The sequence below is a fragment of the Hippichthys cyanospilos genome, chromosome 9 (assembly GCF_059441005.1).
Source record: "Hippichthys cyanospilos isolate Australia breed blue-spotted pipefish chromosome 9, RoL_Hcya_1.0, whole genome shotgun sequence".
In the NCBI taxonomy this organism is placed as follows: domain Eukaryota; kingdom Metazoa; phylum Chordata; class Actinopteri; order Syngnathiformes; family Syngnathidae; genus Hippichthys; species Hippichthys cyanospilos.
In genome coordinates, this window is record NC_142377.1 from 17,339,371 (window position 1) to 17,355,817 (window position 16,447).

The 16,447-nt window shown below is 41.7% G+C and overlaps 2 protein-coding genes across 3 annotated transcripts; one reads left to right on the forward strand and one right to left on the reverse strand.

Moving 5' to 3' along the window:
• Positions 1–91: 91 nt before the first annotated feature.
• Positions 92–11,915, forward strand: rad54l2 (RAD54 like 2). Of its 2 annotated transcripts, none has more exons than XM_088423307.1 (22): positions 92–233; positions 1,475–1,697; positions 1,850–2,129; positions 2,432–2,568; positions 2,642–2,782; positions 3,009–3,241; positions 3,342–3,524; positions 4,331–4,464; positions 4,547–4,743; positions 4,845–5,187; positions 5,283–5,460; positions 5,547–5,744; positions 5,853–5,971; positions 6,552–6,670; positions 6,780–6,879; positions 6,993–7,198; positions 7,279–7,451; positions 7,548–7,744; positions 7,883–8,067; positions 8,528–8,617; positions 8,689–8,781; positions 9,505–11,915. In XM_088423307.1, the coding sequence occupies exons 2-22, from the start codon at positions 1,526–1,528 to the stop codon at positions 10,473–10,475; spliced, it is 4,449 nt and encodes a 1,482-aa protein (XP_088279433.1). In that variant the 5' UTR covers positions 92–233; positions 1,475–1,525; the 3' UTR covers positions 10,476–11,915. The 2 variants fall into 2 exon arrangements, with proteins under 2 accessions (XP_088279433.1, XP_088279434.1); XM_088423308.1 differs by having other exon boundaries at positions 2,663–2,782.
• Positions 9,274–15,759, reverse strand: cyb561d2 (cytochrome b561 family, member D2). Its single transcript, XM_088423309.1, has 3 exons — positions 15,384–15,759; positions 15,256–15,293; positions 9,274–14,628 (listed from the first exon to the last, which is right to left on the reverse strand). The coding sequence occupies exons 1-3, from the start codon at positions 15,619–15,621 to the stop codon at positions 14,125–14,127; spliced, it is 780 nt and encodes a 259-aa protein (XP_088279435.1). The 5' UTR covers positions 15,622–15,759; the 3' UTR covers positions 9,274–14,124.
• Positions 15,760–16,447: the final 688 nt, after the last annotated feature.

The window sequence follows — 16,447 nt, forward strand, 5'->3', positions numbered from 1 at the left end:
TACGAAGAAGGGAATCCTTGAATATCATTCAGGCAATTGAGTTTACTACTGGAACATTCCTTCGTTGGGTGCAACACTCGGAGGAAATACACTGTAACACCGGGGGAAAAAAATGGAAATGAGAAGAAACGTTTATCGGTTTATTTTCACAATTGTTCTTTCAATGAATTGATCGTTTGCTGTGTGCATTAACATCGACAATTCCAGAAGCGTCCAGCACATATGCTTCCACGGTATGTTGCTAAAATATACAATGATTAAGATAGTTAGCGCATTGGGCTAGCCCAAAATGTTAGCATCTTAGTAATTTCGAATATCGTTAGCAGCCCGAGCGCGAATAGTACAAATAAACTCTCACCGTCACATAAAAAAAGCAAATATCGTTCGTTAAGGAAATTTGATTTGCTGCTAAATCGAGTTGTGCTATTTTACTGATTAAATGAACACGAATATTTGGGGGCGGGGGTTGGCAATTGGATTGTTTTATAACTCGCTAGCGTATTGGTGTGTTGCTTGAGGTTGGTAACAATAGTACAGTATTTGCGTTATACTCGCAGTAGTTGGAACATGTAGGTGCGACTGGGTAGTTGTCCTTCAGCTTCAGTTTCATGACCTCGATTGTTATGCATCTCTTATTCAAATGGATCTTGGAAAAGGGATTCACTTATCAATTATTAGTTAATTCAACTATTATCAATATGACCATTCTTGAGCTAAATATTTAAATGTTATGGTATTGCAGTAGTGTTATGATTCAGATTTAGAAATTAGTTGTAATTTAGAGAAAATGTTAAATAATGATGCCACACCACATGTCCAAAGATATTTTATTTTCTAAAATCATGTTTTGAAATCTGAAGTCACATAGACCCGTTAACAAAGCAATTCTGTCTTTGATTTTTCAAAGCGTTCTTTTTTTTTTAAGTTTTGTTGTGTATTTCTTGATTGAGCAACTACAGTGTGTCAGTCAAGTATTCACAGCCTCATCCCAAAATGAAGCAAATTATTATCTTCCCCTCAAACTAATGTATTAAAAATAATAATAGTAAAAACCCAGGACAACACATGTCCTTTTTCAGATCCCTTTCAGAAAAGTTCAATTTTCTTCCAAACACGACAGCTTGCATTCACGCCAAAGAGTTCAATATTTGCGTCATCAGATGCAGGCAAGCTATAATATGCCATTTACTAAGGAGTACCTTCCGTCTGGCAACTCTACAACACTGGCCCGTTTGATGGAGTGCTGCAGAGATAATTGTCATCCTTTATTTTTTAGCTTCATGATAAACGTTATGAATACCTAAGTCAATATGATTGTTTTAACAAACTGGCAACAATTTCAAAAACACATTTTCACGTTCCATTGTGAGCTGTTGTGTCTAAAGGTGTGAGGACAAAAGGAACGAATGCCATATCCAATGAATGTTAATTGTCTCTTATTTGAAGTCCGTGTGTATGCGTGTGTGTTTTTTAGGATACCTAATGAAGGTGTGCAGGTAATATTTTGAGAGCCCAGCAAGACGCCATGTCTGAAGAGGCAATTTCAGAAAGTGACTTGGAGGGTAGCTTTAACAGTGAAGAGGAATATCAAGAAAATGATGACGAGGAAGACAACGACAATTTGGAGGACGAAGAGGAGGATGAGGATGATGATGAGGAGGATGAAAATTCGGGAGATGATGAAGATGACAGTTCAGGTGAGTGTTTCAATTTCTCATCATGATCTCATGGTTAGCATGAATGGAAGCCAATTACCTTATTTATTGATGCACATAACACATAAACGATAAACAGATACTGCTTAAATCAGACCCAGTCAATATAAAACTGAATATTCTTCTTTTCTAAGAAAAAGCACAAGAAAGTCGGGACTCCACCTCAGCCACTTCTGGAGATCCTTCCTCTGAGCCACCTTCACGTCCTGAATCCCAGACATCCTCCAGGGCGCCCTCCAGACCAACCTCTTGCTCTCAACCTCCGAGCAGCCCTGGCAAATCTAATCAGAGCAAGACAACTTCCAGCAAATCAAAAAAACATAAAACGTCTAAACTAACCAAATCCTCTAAGCTGTCAAAACGATGCAAACCCTCCAAGCCTGCCAAGCCTGCACACTTGAGGAAAAATATCAGGTGTGTATTTGTTTTATTTCTTCCTTTCAAGTACAGCTTGACACGGTATTGAATGATAACATATGTCACACTGCAATAGCTGAACCAAAAGATTACAAAGAACCCTTTGTAACTCGTGTTTACTATGCATATGACAATAAAACTCTTGAATCTTCGAGTGATTAACTCAAAATGCCTTTACATACAGTAGATATGAATGCTTTACCTGTTTTTTGAACCTCATTTAAGATGACCTAAATATTACAAACCATTCTCCATATCACACAGTTTCCATAATGTGCATTATTATTTGACCCCGATAGAAAGCTATTGAACGAGGACCAGCTGGAGGCTGGAACCAAGGCTGCTCAACAGGAAGAGATGGAGAGGCGGAAGCGTCTGGAGCAACAGAGAAAAGACTTTCCTACCCCCGCTCCAACTTTCTTAGAGTCGCAACTAGGTTCATGGTTATTTTCTTGTCATCATTATTTTTGGAGCACATAAATTTGACTTATTTTCTGTCATTCCAACAGTGGACCCAACTTCCATTTTAGGACAGGTATCTCACTTGGTCCCCGGCCTCCTTGGCAAGCAGGATGTGATCTGCTTGGACAGCAGTGGGGACGAAGAAGAAAAAATCGAACCTAAACTCCCTGAGCTAGCTATTAGAGATGGTAATTGAGATTATAGTTTGCGATGCTTTATGGTAGTGTTTGTGTGTGTGTTTCATTTTAGGAAATAGCACACCTCAGATAGACCAATTGAATGGTGTCAAGAAAACAATGAGATAAATAGAATTTAATGACACTGTCTACAACAGAATAAACATGTCCCTGGCCACTGTATGTTGAAATATGGTATATGTGGCTCGCCCTCATGCTCTGTTTATTGATGGGACAGATATAATTGAACTGAGCTCCGGGGACGAAGATGCCCTGCAGATAAGCAGCGAGTCGGCTGATGAGGACGACGGTAGCCCTGCCGGCACAGAGGAGAGCAGTGGAGCGCACATCAATGATGCTCTGAACTTGCCTGATGCCCAGGGCCGCGTGATGGTTAATATCAACCACCCTGCGGAGGAAAAAGACATTTATCTCGCACCCCAGCTGGCCAGGGCTGTCAAACCTCACCAGGTATATTCACGTGCGCTTTATTCGTCAGGCTCCAAAACCCTCGATGCCTTTCCTCTTAAGTGTGCCTGTGTGACATTTTTTCAATTCATCTTTTCCCCAGATTGGTGGTATCAGGTTTCTGTATGATAACCTGATTGAGTCTCTGGATCGTTACAAGAGCAGCAGTGGTTTTGGTTGCATCCTCGCTCACAGCATGGGGCTTGGCAAGACACTGCAAGTCATTTCCTTCATTGACATCCTGCTGCGAAATACTGAGGCTCACACTGTCTTGGCCATTGTTCCCGTGAGTCATCAGAGTATATGTAGAGTATATATTTTCTTTGTGGTGTTTATCTTTACATTTCCTTGACCTGCTCCGTAGTCCTCCACAATATTTTGTTGTCTGCATGGGTCAGGGGTGGGGTAATCTGGTCCTCGGGCTGCTATTGTGCATCTTTTAGATGTTTCGTTCTCAACACACCTGATTCAAATAATTAGCTCATAAGCAAGCTCTTCGCCAGCCATGATAATGATCCTGATTATTTGAATCAGATGAGTTGAGGGTCAGAAACATCTAAAACATGCATGATAGTGGGCCCTCGAGGACCGGAATTGCCCATCCCTGGCATGAATTGAGTTGTCTCACCTGCTGATGCATAACACTTCTCTTATGTCCCCAAGTGCATACAATGCCTTGCGAACGTCTCTGCCCCTCTTTTGAACTTTTGTTATATTCAGGTTTCAAACACAAAGATATATATATATATATATATATATAAAAAAAAAAAGTTCTGTTTTTTTGATGAATCAACACCAAGTAGGACTGTCAAGAGGTTGACTAAAATGTATACAATTTTTGGAATTGCATCCAAAAATGTCATTCCAGTTCATGATTTTGTCCCACTTAATGTTAATTAAAAAATTAATTTTAGAAAAACATTAAATTTGATTTCTTCCTGTTTGAAGCCTGGAATGTGTCAAACAGTCAAAGAGTTCAAAGGGGGTACTTTCGCAAGGTACCACATTTTTCTTACTTTCATAATAGTAAAACATTGCTTGACTTGTTATTGCTCAAATTCATCTCTCGTCTTTTTGTTGTCCTCGTTTTAGGTGAACACATTACAGAACTGGCTGGCAGAGTTCAACCTGTGGCTCCCACCACAGGAAACACTTTCCCCTGACACTGACCCCACTTTGTTTACCGGACGCACTTTCAAAGTTCAAATTCTAAACGATGAGCACAAGTAAGTTGATCGCCGCAGTGCACATAAATTGTCCCGCACTTGATGTTTAAAGTCTTGATCAATTTGCATGTTTACTTAACAGAACCACAATAGCCCGGGCCAAAGTGGTCGAAGACTGGAGCCAAAATGGAGGCGTGTTGCTCATGGGCTATGAGATGTACCGCCTCCTAACAATGAAGAAAAGTTTTGTTACGGGCAAAAAGAAAAAATCGAAGAAGCCTATGGGGCCTGTAATAATTGATCTAGATGAGGAAGATAGACAACAAGAACTTATGAAAGGCAAGCAGAACTCCTCAGTATACAAAAAAGTACCATCAATGCACACTGAATATATAAGTGCAAATGAATCCACTCTTTCAACATTTTTTTTCTTTTTTTAGGCATTGAAAAGTCAATTCTACGACCCGGTCCGGATGTCGTGATCTGTGACGAGGGTCATCGCATCAAGAATTATCATGCCAGCACGTCGCAGGCTCTGAAGAATATCCGTTCGAGGCGAAGAGTAGTCCTGACAGGTTACCCATTGCAAAACAATCTCATTGAATACTGGTGCATGGTGGACTTTGTTAGGCCTGACTTCTTAGGTACGCGCCAGGAGTTTAGTAACATGTTTGAGCGCCCCATTCTAAATGGGCAATGTATGGACAGCACTCCTCAAGATGTTCGCTTGATGCGTTACCGTAGCCATGTCTTGCACAGCCTGTTGGAGGGCTTTGTTCAAAGGTGAGCGGAGTTCCTCTTCTGTTTTTGAAGAAAACTTGTTACTGCACGCATTTTCATTCTTGTGATTTTTTTTTTTTTTCTTTTCTGTCTCATAGACGCGGCCATGATGTTCTACAACACCAGCTCCCTTTCAAGATGGAGCATGTGATCTTGGTGAGGCTATCTCCAATACAGAAAGCACTCTACACTGAGTTTATGAATCGCTTCAGAGAGGCAGGAAACAACGGTTGGCTTGGTCTAAACCCCCTGAAGGCCTTTTGTGTGTGTTGCAAGGTAAGACCCAAGTTTTTCCAAATGGAACATGCAAGATTCAATTCTACGCCTGGCAACGATAAAAATGTTTTGCATCTTCACACTAGATCTGGAATCATCCAGACGTGCTTTATGAAGCTCTACAGAAAGAGAATCAGGCCAACGAGCCAGATCTGGACCTTGATGACATTGCTGGTGGCCCCAAAGGCAAAGTCTCGGACTCCAGCAACAGCAAAACCAATAACATTCCGCCGCTGCTCAATCCCTCCCAGGATCGAAGCAATCAAGTCATCACTTATGAATGGGTATGACACAACCCTCAAAACCATTCCATGTTTTAGTGAATGCTTTAAAAAATGCCCACTCATCATTTGCAGGTTCTCCTTTATTTATTTAACCAATTTCTGTCACAGGCAAAGGAAATCATGTCAAACTACCAGACAGGACTTTTGGAACACTCTGCCAAAATGGTGCTTCTCTTTCATTTGATCGACGAGAGCGTCAAAAGAGGAGACAAGATTTTGGTCTTCAGGTAAGTCTTCTGCATCAAATGAAAATCCATGATGAAGCAGGTTATAGAAATGACGTGACGATGTGTTTCATTAAATCCACTTTCTCCTGTAAAATTTGAAATGGATGTGTTAATGCTACTAAATGTCTTCAAAATGTCACTAAAAAAACAAATATTGCACAATAAGATTCCCTTTCAATATGCATTACCAGTAAATGACTTGGAAACACCTTCAAATTCAGCTGGTGTTGCATTATTAAGAAATCAGGAAACGCATTAAGAGGTTGAGAAATTCAAGCTGTTAAACCCATGCAAAAGGTGCTTACTTACAAGAAACATTTTTTTTAACATTTCTAACCAAATAATTAATTCAGGGTTTCTTTATAATATCAAGTTATAATGTATCAATCTGCAAAAAAAAAAATATATATATATATATATATATATATATATATAGAAAAAACACTGAATTACAAGGTGTTTCCAAACTTTTGACGGACTGTTCATATTGTGATCTTTTAGTTAGTATATACATCATGTAATGTATTCCTAAAATAATGGCCCACACTCACCTCTCCACTATCTCCTCCTGCATTGCCAGTCAAAGCTTGTCCACCCTAACAGTCATTGAGGACTTCTTATCAAAGAGAGCCATTCCATCTCAAGATACCGCTGCTGAGTCTCAGAACCCCAGCTGGGTTCGCAATCTCAATTATTATAGTAAGTTCTGTGCCATTATAACATATTGTACTGTTTAAACATTCTATTGTGATTCATATAATTACCACTAAATGAAGAAGAATTTGAGGAAAAAATGTGTTTGTGTTAGGACTGGACGGGAGTACATCTTCCTCAGAAAGAGAGCGCCTAATCAATCAGTTTAACGACCCAGAGAACACCAAATCGTTGCTCTTCCTGCTGTCAACCAGGTGTGTGTCACAGTTCTTCCTGCATCATTTCCTTCGACTTCCTCCTTCCCCTCCACCCAAGGACAGACACTGAAACCTGTTCCTTTTTGTACCAAATTGTGTCCTCCTGATAGGGCGGGTTGCCTGGGAGTGAATTTAATCGGTGCCAACCGTGTTGTTGTGTTCGATGCCTCCTGGAATCCGTGTCACGACGCTCAAGCGGTGTGCCGAGTTTACCGCTATGGTCAGAAGAAACCCTGCTTCATTTACCGCCTGGTTTGTGATTTCACCTTGGAGAAGAAGATCTATGATAGACAGGTCTCCAAACAGGGCATGTCTGGTAAGAAACTGAAATAGTTTTCCATGCTAGCTAATAACAGGTTCAGACACAGACTTCACGGCTTGATGCTATGATTGCAGACCGCGTAGTGGATGACCTGAACCCGGCACTGAACTTTACACGAAAGGAAGTGGAGTCACTGTTGCATTTGGTTGAGGAGGAACCTGAAGCTAGCAAGATCAATCTGAAGGCTTTAGAAGATGAACCTGTCATATTTGCAGCTTGTCAGCTTTACCCACACCTCATCACTAAAGTACAATGACTATTCTATTTTTGTGCAGCGAATATACGCTATCAGTATTTGTTTGATATATTTAGACAATGTCTTTCTCTCCATTTGTTTGTACAGCAACCTTTCCAACATGAATCTCTGTTGGTGGACCGGAAGGAATCCAAACTGACCAAAGCGGAGAAGAAAGCAGCCAAAAAAAGCTACGAGGATGAAAAACGAGCGTCCGTGCCCTACTCTCGACCCTCCTATGCTCCTTATTATCCAAGCAGCAACCACGCGCTTGCGAACATACCGGCATTCAGTCAACGTGGCTGGTGAGTTTCAGGTCAATCTGTTATCGGCTCTAATGCCATCTCACCAGCAGTTGAGAAAAATGGCGGTTAGCCTTGCTGTGCAGGGTGCAGTCATAGTCGGCTGTTCAGCTCATTTGTGCAAATCTTTCTTATTTCCAGGCGGCCGATGGTCCGACCCGACGACAAGCCGATAGCGAGTGTCAGGCCTATCCAGTCGACCCCGATCCCCATGATGCCTCGCCAGGTGGTCATGGGCATGGCAGGTGGAAGCTCTCCTAGCAGTTTACCAGTCAATTTCCTGCAGAAGGCTGGCGTTTACGTTCAGCGGATTGTCACCACAACTGGTACTGTGTCTGTTTTTTTCAAATAATGTCCAATTCAGATTTTTTCATTATCACATTCCTCCAAGTAGAAGTCGATTTCGCTGACAAGTTGAGCCCCCCCCTTCTCTCTTTTTTGGGGGGGCTAATTTTACAAAAGCGCGATTATAGATCTACCTCTGACTTTAGTGGTTACGTAGATCATGGCTGTCCAATTGATTCAAATTACTAATTGAATCAAATGTGTGTGCGTGTGTGTAAAGTCACAAATTTTGAACATTCCTTCTCACCACCATGCCAGCTGAACTATGCTATACAAATTTGGTGTGCGAGTGCAGTAACATCAGTCCATGTGATAAAACGATCAGCGAAAAGCTTCAAGGCACATATTTTCCCGTTACCTCTTTCAATTGAGTTATTCTATTTATCTTTATGTCCCTAATTAACATATGTATTTTCTTGTTCTGTGTCTGTAAAACTACAGACATTTTCATTCCAGGAGCCAACAGCACAACAGATGTCCAAGCTCGAATTCGTGCTGGCGAGAGCATCCATGTTATCAGAGGATCGAAAGGTGCCTTCAAGTTCATTTTGTATTCATTATACGTATACAGAGTCTATCATTGGGCGTTTTCCTGTCCGCAGGTACTTACATTAGGACGAATGATGGAAGGATTTTTGCAATTAGATCTGGAAAAATCAGTAGACCAACTGCCGGGGCTGCCGCTGTTTCAAGAGGTACAAATGCATTGTGATTTATTGTTGTAATTAAACATCTGGTTCCAGCTGTCATAATTCTGAATAGAGAAAGCCGAGCTGAGTTGTTTTTGCGCCCTTGGCTGAATAATATAGCTTCATATTGTCAGACTGTAATACATTTTCCCTCATGTTTACTGATGGGATTGTTATTTTGCAAAATGTAGCCTTTGTAATGCACCATGGCCACAGTAATGCATGGCGGTGGCTGCATCATGCTTTGGCCTTATGTTTTTCCCCTGGAATTGGAGCTTTAAGATGGAGGGCCTTATAAATGAACATTTCCAAAGTCAATTTGGTGCCCATACCTTCAGCATAACAATGATCCTAAGTATACTTCCTTATCAACTCAATAAACCTTAAAAAAAAAAAAAAAAATACTAATGTGGGGTGACGGAAAGAGGGCTGTGCACACTAGATGCCTTTGCAATCTGATACTTGGAGCTTTGTCCCATCATCTTATTATGATGCACATTTGCTGTTGCAAGGATTTATTTGGGTATAAAGTGTTAATTACATTTTGAAATCAGAAGTCTTAAAAAAAAAAAAAAAAACTTTGCCCAAAAACTTTTGAGTTGGGGTTCTCATATCTCAATTTATTATATATCTATCGTTTGTCCTCACAGGGGCGGCGGGCTTGCCGGTGTCCACATATCTATTCTAAACGATGGTTTTTAATGGATTCCATGTCCTTTCCTTCTACAGATAGCCAGCGTTCTGTGATCCATCCACTTCATAATGGTTGCGCCTCCCCCGCGGAGCAACGGCAGCACTCGCCGGACGTAGAGCAGCAGTCGTCCTCTCCTTTGAGCTCCGAGATTCTCCGCGAGCTCAGCCACTTCGCGGCATCCACAAGTGATGGCGCCGGCGCGGCAGGTCACGACCTCTCCTCCCCATTGGATGCGTCTGTCCCATCAACGGGAGATCGAGGCAGTATGATTCCAGACCTCCGCCCACCGCTTGACGACGACTTCCTGAGTTCGGGTTTAGATTCGCAAGGGGTGAAACGGAAGCATGGCGAAAGTCAAAGCGGCGCAGCCAAACGGACTTCGGTACCGTCGCATTTCCCCGGATTGCCCCTGAACTCCAGTGGGCTCAGTTTTCCACCAGTGGGTCTGAACTCTTCCTCGCTGTTGGGCAGCCTGGGGCACATGACGCACCCTCTTCTAATGGGTTCAAGCGGTGGGGCTTCGTACCTTCAGACACCAGGACAAACACTGGCAGACCTACAGACCATGTTTTCTTCCGTACCAGGGAACGGACAACTTACACCCCCTTCCTCGTCTGCTTTATCCAGCGCCCTCTCCTCATCCTCCAACACTATTCCCATATCTTCGCCGTCATCGTCCGCGGCAACTTGCTCACTGGCATCGGCTTCTCTGTCGCCATACTTGATGAGCCCCAATGTGGCAGGCCTGCTTTCGTCAGGTTTCCCCATCAACTACAACCAGTCTTTGCTCCCTGAGCCCAGGATGTTCCCCGGGCCTCTTCTGTCGGCGACAGCAGGTTTTCCCCCAGCAAACCGGGCTTCGAGTACGTCCGGCTTCCTCTCCCATTTCAGCAATCCCACATCCAGCTTGTTGGGAGCGGCTCTCACACAACCGGACAGGTATCAGAGTGCAGAGAACGGAGGCGATAGTTCAGATGATGATGTCATAGAAGTGACGGGACACTGAAGACACAAACGTGGCCTATTGGACACACAGATTAATCATGGCTAGAACGGCAATGGGATGGGATTTGACTCATGGTCCTGCTAAGATTAGTTCAGATGAACTGTCATTTAAATATTGATCTTTTTTTTTTTTTTTCACCATTCAAATTTAAATAGTTATTGTGTCCCCTGTCCCAGCAGTAACACAGAACAACACCTTTAAAAATACTAAGTCTAATCTTATTGCTGAAAAAGAAACTGCCTTTCATGTTGACTTTGCTGTGAAATGGAGAAAGTGTTCGTAGCAGCACCCACTAGCTGAATTTCCTGCAGATTTTATTCCACACCACCCAAAATTCATCAAACCTACTGTGGCCAAAGCCTAGACTTCACAAAAATATTCCAAAACTGAAATATTTGAGTTTGCAGGAAAGTGTAGCATCCCATATTGAAAAGAGATTATGGTTCCATTTTGTTATGGGTTTGAGAGAGGTCACTTTTTTCACCTCTTTCAACACTCAAATGAATGTATCTCAACTTACCCTCAGTAACACACTCTGTGGTACGTCATTTAGCCTTAAATAACACAGAGGTCTTGAGCGTTTCCATTTTAACCTGGTACGTGGTTATTATTATTGTTTTTACCATTGTGATAACAAATGTGAACCTGCTCGTTTCTCAATACAAGAATCAATCGAGTCAACGCAGCACTCAGCCACTCATTTGACATTCACAGATGCAGAAAGCATTAAGGTCACTCAATCACAACATTATCACTCACGCCCACCCACCAGACGGTGACAGAGCCGGCCGGGCCAGGTGGCGCTGTGAGTTTTGCCAGCCAACTAAGTTGCGATGGCCTCCTGTGTACGTAGTTTCTGTCAGTTGCGTGTCGGTCTCTGCTGCTCTCTAGCCTTGTCTTTTATGTTGTGATGACACCGCTCCGGTGTTTAGATTTAGAACTGTTTGCAAACCGGTTGACTCAGTGGTCTTATTAGACGTTAGACAAAAGAAAAACAAGAGGAGAGCATGAGACTAAACAACATGACCTGTAAAGATAGTTTTTACGGTAGACTGGCGGGAGACATTTTTTCGGGGCAGTATGGGTTTTCTTCAACCTGTCTTGGAATCTTGTAAAGCGGCTCTAAAATGTGGATTATGGAAAAGATGCAGATCCCATGTCTATATTTGTACTCCTGTTAGAATTTGAAGTTGGATATCATTATGTTCAAATCTGTCTAGTATGATCATTTTTATGGATTAAATATTTAATTTTTTTTTACTTTTATAATTTCATAATGTACTCTATGGTAATCTCCCTCATTTCAGTGTTTGTAGTGTCTGAAATGTATTTATTTTTTGTTATGTTCATTTAGATGGCTGACCCAAGCCACGTAGACTAAAGCTGAAAATGTGTTATCAATGTTCTTTTACAAATAAAACATTGTTCTATTGTGTGAAATTTCAATGTGCTTTTTAATAAATAACACAGCTCGATAATTTTCATCAATCATGAAATTTAAAAACAGGATGACATCTGACAAGTCATTTTTGGCCTTTGAGCCTCATTAAATGCCTGTGAATACTTAACAAATACTGTTCCCCATATAAACATATCTGGTCTCGTATACAAAACAATCCTTGCATAATTGTCAGTAACAACTTTGTTATGAATCCGTATTGAAGACCACAAGTACCAACAAAGTGTACTTAAGTAAAAGTACAGATACTTTGTGGGGGAAAAAAAGGCTGGTTATAAGTGGAAAAACATTCTTAAGTAAAAATAAAAATATACACAGACATACTTAAGTAAAAGGAATATTCAATATCATCAATATTATTACTGCTTGATCTTAGTGCCGCATTTGACACTATTGATCATCATATTCTTATAGAACGTCTTAGATCATGTGTTGGTATCTCGGGATCAGCACTTTCTTGGTTCAGATCTTACATCCTGGGAAGGACGCATAGTGTCTCTTATGGCGACGCAATCTCTGAGTCTTTCTCCGTCTCATGTGGTGTCCCGCAGGGGTCAGTACTTGGCCCCTTACTGTTCAACATCTACATGATTCCTCTCGGCGATATTATACGTAAACATGCTATTAGTTTTCATTGCTATGCTGATGATACCCAACTCTATATGCCCTTAGAAATAACGGATCCGTGCAAGTGCAGTAAACTGGAGGCTTGCCTCGCCGAGATTAAACAATGGATGTCTTCCAATTTTCTGCTTCTCAACCCTAATAAAACTGAGATGTTATTTATTGGCCCTGCTCATCATCAGCACCTGCTTAAGAATACCACGCTGAACCTAGAAAACTGTATTATTTCCCAAAGTAGTTCTGCAAAAAATCTCGGCGTGATATTTGACTCAACTCTCTCCTTTCGAACACATATTAATAACATGACAAGAACGGCGTTTTTTCACCTCCGCAATATAGCTAAAATTCGCCCTATTCTTTCTCTTAGCGATGCAGAAACATTAATTCATGCATTTGTTACGTCGCGCCTAGACTATTGCAACATTTTGTTTTCCGGCCTTCCCATGTCTCACATTAAAAGCCTGCAGTGTGTACAGAATGCAGCGGCGAGACTATTGACAAGGACGAGAAAGTTTGATCATATTACTCCGATTCTAGCTGACCTGCATTGGCTTCCAATACACGTGAGATGTGATTTTAAGGTGCTGTTAATTACTTATAAAATTTTACACGGTTTAGCTCCTTCCTATCTCGTCGACTTAGTATCACCTTATGTTCCGTCCCGACAACTTCGATCACAAAATGCCGGTTTGCTATCGACCCCACGGGCTAAAAAGAAGTCTGCGGGATCAAGGGCATTTTCCATTCGCGCGCCAGTACTATGGAATGCCCTACCTATGGAAGTTCGCGCAGCCACCTCGGTAGAAATCTTTAAATCCCGACTAAAAACACATCTATACTCAAAAGCATTTAGTTAAATTAGCCTGTCTGCAGCCTTCTTCTTTTTTCCTGGGGGCTAGCTAGATGGTGAGGGTTGACTTGACCGCCTCCATTGGGTCCTGCGCTGGTCGACCATCACGGGTTACGAGTCTAGCCGTCTGCGGTCCACCTGGCTGGAATGCGGGATGGTTCCTGCCCAATGGCTTTGCCTGCTGTCAAGACATCACTGCACTATATAGCACAATATGTTTTCTGTAATTTATATTGTTTCTGTGTTCGGTACATGCAGCATCCACTTCAACCTGTGGGCCTGGAAGGGGGCTCCTCCCACCTGTGGTCCCTTCTGGAGGTTTCTGATTTTCCCCAAATTGGGGTTTTTGAGTTTTTCCTTCCCCTTCTGGGAGCTTTGACAGGGGATGCTGTTGTGTACCTTACATTGAAAAGATGTCTCTGTATGACCTCTTTTCATTCTGTGAAGCCCTTTGAGACTTCGGTGATTTAGGGCTATATAAATAAAATTTGATTGATTGATTGATTGATTAAGTAAAAACGTTTTTGCTATCAAATATATATAACACAAATTAAGATTGACATAAGGAATCAAATGTCATTTTTAACCAAAGATTGCTAGTGCTGGATAAGGCTTTTATGTTGTCAAAAATTGTTCCCATAGTTTTGCTCAAATAATACCAATAAATACCATTAACAAAGCTTTGAATTTGGGCTTCATTACTTCCCCATCACTGATCAAGACTGGAAGCGTTTCTTTGCCACATAGGCACTGGTAACTTGATTCATGATGATTAGGGCAGAGAATATGGGACCGAGTACCACCAGGTACCAAGTAGTGTTACTGACCGACGTGGTGAACCACACTGACGTCAGTCCAAGGAGCAGACTAACGCTGCCAAGCAGGTAGGTGACCAGCCCTGACGCCGCGTGGTACCTCTTGAGCTTAGCCAACGACCAGCCTTTGGCCAGAGAGTGGTAGACGAGGAGCAAAGCGGCCAGCGACTGGACCGCCACCGTGCACACCGTGATCACGCCCAGTAGACCATGCCAGGAGGTGAAGTGAGGCTTGTCGTGCAGGTGTTTGTTGTAAAAGATGGCTGCCAGGCCGAGCACAGCGCAGGTCACGCAGGCGCACTGCAACATCCAGTGCACACGACCTTTCACCTTGTGGGAAAACTTCCTCAAAGGGGAGCCGTGGGGTGAGAAGAGGAGAATGGCTTCTGTCATGAAGAAGGAGAACTGATGAAAAGGAAAATAATAATCAGCTCTGCAATCATCGTTGAACTCAACGGTCACATCATTAGGTATACCTGCCCAATAAAAGCCAATGAAAGGTTCTAGTGCATAGTCGCTTGTACCTTTACTTGTCACCATCACATGACCAAACACAGGAAACAGTTGAGTCCTGATTGGTCGTTACCTGTGATGTCATTTTTATACTGTGATCACGTAGGAGCTGCCATTAAAATGGAGTAAAATAATAAACATGTTTGATGTTAGTATCTTGTCTGATCCTCTGACCTTTACATCAAAGGCATTTTACATCAATGAGAAAGCATTGACAGAAAGCATTAGGAAGCTGAAATTTCACCCAGGTGGGGAAATTGGCACCACTTAGTTATCACACGTTAAAGAACGTACCACCCATTGGCTAAAATACTGCAAGAATGATGAGAATGAAAATGCCCAAAAAATGATCAAAATCCTGCACAAGGATTAAATGGATACATCACTAAAAGGAAAATAAAACGGAGCTGTTTGTAACAAACACAAAGACAGGTGCGCCAAATCCACATTGACCAATCACATAATGTAACCGTGTCACGTGTTCCAAGTTGTATTTGGAAACCAACCTAACCCACTTACTGCTAATGTCATAAGGAAAGGATGCCAGGAGAACCAACCTGTAAGAAATTACACCAAATAGTCATGCACACGTTTATTAATATATTAAAAAAAAGAAGGCGTGAGGCCATAATAAATGTCTCACTCACTTGAACCAGGTCGAGCCAGAACAGCGACGAAGCCCGTGATGGTTATGCCGAGAAAGTGTGTCAGCACTGTGGAAGATACTCGGGCGAAAGCGAACAATCGAGGTTCTGCTTCTGTCTCTTTGCTTTGGGTCATGTTCGACAAAATGCTCAATTCACACACTCCACGCTTAGTCCCAAAAAAGAAGAAAAAAACCGGAATCAAAGTAATTCCGAAGAAAAGCCACGTGAACGAAAGCATGAAGAAGCTTATTCAAGCAAAGATTCATGACCGAACGACGATCACATTGCAACCGGTGTGATGAGTGTTAGATAAACTATGATTGTGATGTGTTGGCAACGCTCTGCCGGTCAGGAAGACCATTTCCAGTAACTTCAATTTCCGGTTACTTCCTGTTTGCGTCACTTTGAAAGTGTACCAGAAACTTCCGGTTCCATTTTTCACAATAATGACCGCGAGTTATCTCTATCTATCTATCTATCTATCTATCTATCTATCTATCTATCTATCTATCTATCTATCTATCTATCTATCTATCTATCTATCTATCTATCTATCTATCTATCTATCTATCTATCTATCTATCTATCTATCTATCTATCTATCTATCTATCTATCTATCTATCTATCTATCTATCTATCTCAAATGGTGTTATGGGATTCATATGGTTGACACATACACATTCTTTGTACAATTCTCCATGCTTTTGTGGGGTTTCTTTCTTCCACACTCTCAAATCATGTTTTAATTTTTCATCAGTCTTTATTTAATCAGTTAAAAGACCAATTTTGACGGAACAGGAAGCTCATAGCAGTGACTATTAGCATGTTTATCAACACCCTGTTTCCCATGTGCAAGTTTTATCGAATTATTGTATTAATTTATTGAATTTCATGACGGATAGGCTGCCTTCATGAAATATCAATAAAATTTCACCCCAGTGCCTGTAGGGTACTGCATGTTAGACTGGATGTACAGACTAATAGCACCCATTCCACAATCAACAACTCAATGGGCCATCATTGGTCACTTGTTATCTGGTTATTGTGCTCCAATTACTTCCAA